Consider the following 7,010-nt stretch of genomic DNA (forward strand, 5'->3'; position numbering starts at 1 on the left):
ACAGTTTGGGTCCCAGACCTGGTGGCTTGCTTTCTCACTTTCCCTCTCTTCCTCTCTCTCTGATCAAACTGGAAAATAGCAGTAATAATAATAAAGTTAAGATAATTTTTTAAAATGAATAAAGTTAAAATAATTCTTTAACCAAAAAAGAGGGGAAAAAAGACATTTGCTTTTATTTTATTTATTTGTTTTTAAAAATTTGATCAGAAAGAGACAAAGAGAGAGAAAGGGAAAGTGAGAAAGCAAGCAGCCAGGTCTAGGAATTGAACCACGGTCAGCCCTGTGGAAGTCCAGCACCTTAACCACCATGCCACCTGCTAGCCCCCATTCATTCAACTTTTATGTGCCCAATTCAATGACCCCCACACCCCCTAGGATATGATGGTGAGCAGAATACAGTTCCTGCCTTTGAAGAGCTTAGAACATTACGGGCGGGACAGAGAAACGGGGTACACCAGTGTGGTCCATCCACCCATCCATCCCGCCAGCAAATGGTCACTGAGTATTTACTCTGTTCCAGGAACTGTTCTAGGTGCTGGGGATTCAGTACTCAGGAAAACAGAGACCTCCTTACACTCCAGTGAGGAAGAGCAACGGAATGGACAAGTCAGTATACGCCATGCTAAATATTATTAAGCACCATAGAGAAAGATGAACCAAGAAAGGGAGCTAATGAATGGTTAGGGGATGGTCTTGGAGGTGTCATGAGAAGGTGACTTTTGAGCAGGGTCGAAAGAGATGAGGGGCAGAGTCACGTGCATATGTAGGGAGGGACTATCCCAGGCCATGGGAAGAGCAGGTGCGAAGGCTGAGGTGTGTGCTTAGCATTTTTTTTTTCCTCCAAATTTGCCTAAGGGCCCTGTACTTGCCAGAGAGAGACAAAAAGAGAGAAAGTGAGACAGAGAGAGGGAGAAAGTTCCTCCCCATGGGGCATAGTTACGCTTCAATCCCTTCTCCATTTCTCCATCCCATCAGGATTGGGGCATGCACACACACGTATCCAGCATGTTTTCCAAGCTGCCAGGGCTGGGATTCAAACTGTATGAATGGCCATGTGAGTCTGGCTTTCTTATCCACCAGGTCATGTTTGAGGAAGCAAGGAAGCCTGGGGCTAGGAGTGAGAGTGGGAGAGCGCTCGGCCATGCCGGCATTAGTAGAGCCTTGGCTTGGAGCATTGGAATGGGGAGGGAAGTCTCTAATCTTCTGACCTTCTGGAGCAGGGGTAAGACCTGACCTGTTTTCAGAAGACCATTCTGGCTGCTGGGCGAAGGGGAGGGCAGGGAGGAGGAGGGAGAAATTGTCAGAAGGCGACTTCTTGGCAGGTGAGAGACCAGAGTGGATGGGGCTGGGGCTGGCCAGGGAGGGCAGGTAAGGGTGAAAAGCAGTCACATTCTGGATCTATTTTGAAGGTCAATGACCAAGCCGAGGGGCCTGACAGTGGCACAGTGGTACACCATAGTGCTCTGTGAGGCTGACCCCACGGGGAGGTTCCATGTTGATGTCTAGAGACCTCCCTGAGTATGCCGGCATTCAGGTACCCATGATCAGGACTGGCTGGGGCCCTGGTAGATTATGGCATTGAGACACTGACGGGGGGTGCTGTCTCTCTGTCTCTGTCTCTCTTGCTCATGGAAGAAAAAAAGCCAACCAGATTTGAAAACAGAGAGGTCCCCAGGGCTTCTGGCCTGGGCACCAGTGAGGGTGGGAGAGGAGCCTACAGGAGGGGCAGGTGCATTAGGGGAGAGGGAGGTATCCGAGTATGGTGTTAGTTGTTAAGTTGGATGTATCTTTGCATCAACCCATGGAGCAACAGATCCCCTGGCACGTGTGAGAGCACAACTCCCAGGCCAACAGACGGCGTGGTGGTTAAGGTGCTGGATCCCATATGGCCGACTCCATGGTTCTAGTCCCGGACCCGGTAGCTTGAAAAATATGCTGAGCATATTTGCTGCCCAAAATCCTGAGAGGAGAATGGAGAAGGGATTGCATCGCCATCACTCTGGAGAGGTGATTTCTCGCTTTCCCTTTCTCTGTCTGTCTCTGGCCAGTGCAGACCGACATGACCAGCAAAGCACAACTCTCACTGTGGGAAAGCCCCGAAGGCTGGGATGGTGCTGGGGCACGCACAGAGTGAGGACACCTGATCCAGCCTGGAGGTCCAGGCTGAGATCCAAAGATGGGTGGGTCGGGACTTGGGGGGTGGTGGTGCCTGTACTTGCCTCCCTTGGCCAGTTCTCTCAGCTGCACAGCCAGGTAAAAGCCCAGTGTCTGGATGTATTCCAGCCTCCATTACAGGTTGGCTGTGTCACCCGGGACAAATTATGTCATAGCTCCGAGCCTCAGTTTCCCCACCTCTACAAAAAAGCCAGGTTCTGGACCAGTGGGGCTTACCCTTTTGGAAGGGATGAATTCTTTTGAAAAATATGAGTTTAAACTGCAGACGCTCACCCTGGGCAGGCTCGAATGCACACTCACGTGTGTGCGCACACCCTTGTATGTCTTTTCAGAGGTTCCATGACACTGAAACTCATTATGACCTTTGGACAATGCTTGGGGTTACCCTGGTTTCCTCCCCTCTCCTCTCCTCACCTCAGATGGCTTTTCTGTCCATGCTCACCACGCTGCATCATGGTCTCCTCTGCTCGGGCTTCGGCTGCAGACGCCAGTCTGTGACCTCACCAAAGATCTCCTTCCCTTTGCAGGAAACGTGCAGGTTGGGGAACAAAGCCTCAGCTGGTGATCAGCTGGTCTGAGGTGTGTGTGTGTGTGTGTGTGTGTGTGTGTTTCTTTTTCCTCCCCAGTTCCTTAAATCAATAGACTTTTGCTCCAGACTGCTGGGTGAACTGGCAAAAGGAGAAAAGGTGGCCCCCAAACGGGACTGGGAGAGGGTGTGGCGTTTCTGGGGAGGGAAAGTTACAAGCAGGGATTAGCTGCCTGCGGGAACCAGCAGGTGTAGGAAGTTTGCCACTCCACACTCTACCTTTCTGCCCTGGTGAGTCTGGTCCAGGAACCGGCTTGCACATTTCTCTGTATTTTACCCAGGACGAGTCCATATTGGGCACTGTGTCTACATAGATACCGATATATAGATTGTAGATACATAGATGTGGTTTATTTACTTATTTTTTCCACAAGAGAGAGAAACTCAGAGGGAGACACACACACAAACTCTCCCAACAGGGTACTCATTTCACGATCCACCCCCAGTCCCAGGGGCCCAGATCATGGGCATACATGAGTCACACATGTGTGCGTCCCTCATGCCCACAGAGGTCCCAAGTATACATCCACTCTTCCCGTGTGGGTCCCGTCTTACTCACTGAGCCACAGGTTGGCCCTCCCCCGCCATTCAATCATTCACTTATTTTGTTTTCTTTCCTGCCTTCCCTCCTTGCTTTCAACCCCTATTTGTTGAAGGACTTTGCAGTTGGCCCAGACTGGATCTGGATGTTCGCCGGTCATGTTGGGCTGGACTGACGCAGCTGCTCAGGTGCCAGCTCTGTGCTCCACAGCCACTCAGCATGCTGGACACTCCAGCGTCCACTCACCTGCCCCTGCAGCAGCCTGGTTGGTCCCTGTAGCCACTGGGCCAGCGGGGACCTGCAGTGACGGGTCCCATGTCATGGCACCATCTCCTAACCCCACCCCCCAGCTGTCCTTCAAGGTGACCTGACCTGAAGGAGGGCATTCTGGTACCTGCCTTCCCAGAACTGGCTTCCCTGGTGGCCGCCTGGAGGTGCAGATAACACCACCGAGCTGGGCCCTATGACTAATGGCGGACAGGGAACGGTGGTGCCAGCTGAAGCCCTCATCCTTCATCCCTGCAGTGAAGGTCTGGGCATGCGGCTTCTCCGGAGATGCCCTGAGTGATTGGAGTCCCGAGACACTGGCCAGTTCAGAAGGGCACATCTTGCATTTGCTCTCCCTGCGCCTCTGTCTCAAGTCCTCTTTCATCTTCGCTTTCAGGGCTGGGCTCACATCCCTAGTAAAAGCTTAGCACGTAAGACGTGCCCGCAGGCTTTGTTTACCAGGACCCAGACTGAGATGCCAGCTGTGTGCCCTTGGGCAACTGACTTACCCTCTCTGAGCTTCAGATCCCTCTTCTGTAAAAGGGAGATCATAATGGAATGTTTCTTATGGGGCCCTTGTGGCATGTAGTGACAGCCCAGGCGAAGTGCTTGGCCCAAGGCATGACAGCTCTCAGAAGCGTTATTACTGTGAGCAGGGCTCTGGGTTCTACCACGTGTGAAGTGTACTCGACACTGAATTCTGTATTTGTCGAGTGCCAGCTCTTTCAGGTACTACGCTAGCCTCTGCCCTCAAGGCCTCACAGCCTAGAAAACGAGGCAGGGACCTGATTGGCAATGACGCTACCATGTGATCAGTGCGGATATTGGGGACCCAAGAATCAGGGGCAATTGAGCAGTCTTGGTAGTCAGAGATGGGCTCTGGAAAGCTAAGATCTGGGGACCAGCAGATGGCGTAATGATTATGTCTCTGGACTGCCATGTAGCTGCCCGCAATCAAGTCCCGGACCCAGTGGCTTAAAACTCACGCCGGGCGCATGTGTGTGCGTGCCCAAGATCCCAAGGGGAGAATGGAGAAGGGATTGAGGTGTGGCCATCCCCCCTGGGGGGTGATTTCTTGCTTTCTGTCTCTCTAGCGAGTACACCCACCCTATGGCAAAAATATCTCAAAAAATGAAATAAAATGAAAAAGCTAAGATCTGAGGGTTATTCAGTGATGGACAGGTGATGGGCAGGTGGAGGGTGGTCTTCCTGGCAGAGGGCATGACGGGCTTAGGCCCAGTGTTGAGGGACATAACTGAAGACTGGCTCTCAGCCTCCAGAAGCAGGTAAGTAACAGGAAGCAGGTTCTGGGAAAGTCCCTGGGTCAGTGGACACCATGGAAATACATGAAGACAGTCTTTGCCATGGAGAGTGAGGCTCAAGAGCTGTACTCTAGTTCAGTGGCCAAACAAATGAACTGAAATGAAGTCAAATTTCTTTTCTTAAACATTTTTGCCGTAGGGCAGATGTGCTCCCTGGAGAGAGACAGAGAGAAAGTGAGAAAGTGCCCCCCGGGGGCATGGCCACGGTGCAATCTCTTCTAGTTTCCTCTTAGAAATGTGGGCACTCACAATCCCGAACACACGTGCCTAGTGTGATTTTGAAGCCACCAGGTCTGAGGACCTGAACCGTGGTCAACAATGTGGGAGTCCAGGGCCTTAACCACTATGCCACCTGCTAGACATAAATCAAATTTCCATTCCATCTCAGAATTCCATTTCAGGTGCTCAGAAGTCCATGGCCAGTGTTGAATGTGCAGATATAGAACAACTTCATCACTGCAGAAGATTCTGCTGCGCCGAGCTCCCAGAATAGGCAGCCTAATCAGGACAGACTTCCTGGAGGAGGGGGCAGAAAAATGGCAGTCCGTGGGTGGCACTGCCCTCTATTTTCAGGAAGAGAAAAGCCAGAGCTGCAGTGGGGGTGGCAGGTGTTGGCTCTGGAAACAATGCACAACCTGATACCTGTTGGTCGGGGTATAAGCTCTGCTTGTGCTGGCTGGCAGCCTCTCACCTGCCAGGGGAATGCAGGGGGAACCAGCTAAGGCCTGGAAATGAGGAAATCTCTTTCCTTCTGGGGCCAGGAGGATTCTGGGAGTTGTAGTTTGGCATTTCTAAGAGTCCCTCAACCTTGGCAGGGACAGAAGAGCTCATGAGGGGCTTGGTCTGAGCATCTCTTGGGGCCGAAAGTAGGGGGTTCCGCAGGGCTGGGGATATACCTGGGTTCGAAGTCTCTGAGGGGGTGCGTCTTATCCCTGTCCTTGCGTCTGTTCTGGGGTAGAGGAGGTGCCAGGGTGGAGGGCTAAGTTGGTTGAGCAGCTGAGCTACACGGAACATTCCGTGAAACAGAACCCTCAGCCCACGCATTCTCGTTCATCTAGATCTGCCCAGGAGAGACAGGAAGTTCCGACAAGGCTAGTGAGAAGAGGCGGTGGCGGCAGCTAGCTCGGTCATTCACACATTATATTCATTGAACACCTGCCACGTGCCAAGAGCTACTCTAGGTGCTGGGAATAGGAGTGAACCAGAGACAAAAGACCCTGGAGTTCTCAGAACAGACAATGAGCCAGGGTTTGCCTCTGCTCCTAGCACACACACAAGGAGTTGAACTTTGAGCCCACCCGTTCTCATCTCCTACCTCCCAGATGTCTCCCTAGGGATGCTGGTCACAGTTATAAGCCCCCGGGTTTGGTGCTACGATGACCGTACTCAAGATATCCAGACGGTAAAGGACAAGATGGGAAAGAAAACCTGAGACCTCATGGGGCCTCTGCTGCAACGTGGCTGCGTTCAGTCGCCATGGGCACACCTCTGAGGGAGCTCCAGGCTTCTTGGTAAAATAGGCAAGTAGGGGTCGGTTGCATGCAAAGGATTGTGTAATCGGAGCTGCCGTTCTTACACACACATGCACACACACACACCCCAAGAACTTGGGGGAAAGATGAGGCAAGAGGCCATGGGTGTGCCGTTCTTATCTTCTTCGGCTCATCTTTATTGAGATCTAGCTGACTTAGAATAAGGCACACGTGATTTCGGGAACCCCAGTTATTCATGGGCTGCAATTCTCCTTGGGAGCAGTGTCACAAATGTCATTCCCTTTGCTCCTGCAGTTAAGTTTTTCCTTATCTGTAAGGAAGGGCCTGGATCTTCCAGCTTCATGGCTGAGTCCCCAGCACCCCGCACACGGTAAAGGTAAAGACCTACTGCTAAATGAAGTGAGTAAAGGATAAAAGAGTAGGCATTTTTCCTTCCAGTGGCGACTTCCTGAGGTTCAGCTAGTCCCCCAGTGTCTCCCTCCTCACCCCCAATTTAACTAGCCCCGGGCTTCACACGGAGTAGGCGCCCCGGTGGAGGGACACCCCGGGCGGACACCAGACGCAGTCGCACCGATCGCCGCGAGGGGGCGTCAGAGTGTCGCGAAGACCTTGCGGGTTCCCGAGCC

The 7,010-nt window shown here is 52.3% G+C and overlaps 1 protein-coding gene across 1 annotated transcript in view; it reads right to left on the reverse strand.

Moving 5' to 3' along the window:
• Positions 1-2,800, reverse strand: part of LHFPL7 (LHFPL tetraspan subfamily member 7) — a 10,851-nt gene extending 8,051 nt beyond the window's left edge. Inside the window, exon 1 of the mRNA XM_006147859.2 lies at positions 2,590-2,800. Within this exon, the coding sequence (XP_006147921.1) occupies positions 2,590-2,630 (41 nt within the window). The 5' untranslated portion in view covers positions 2,631-2,800. The remainder of the gene's footprint in view (positions 1-2,589) is intronic.
• Positions 2,801-7,010: the final 4,210 nt, after the last annotated feature.

Source organism: Tupaia chinensis, unplaced genomic scaffold (assembly GCF_000334495.1).
Source record: "Tupaia chinensis unplaced genomic scaffold, TupChi_1.0 Scaffold000226_1, whole genome shotgun sequence".
NCBI classification, from domain to species: domain Eukaryota; kingdom Metazoa; phylum Chordata; class Mammalia; order Scandentia; family Tupaiidae; genus Tupaia; species Tupaia belangeri.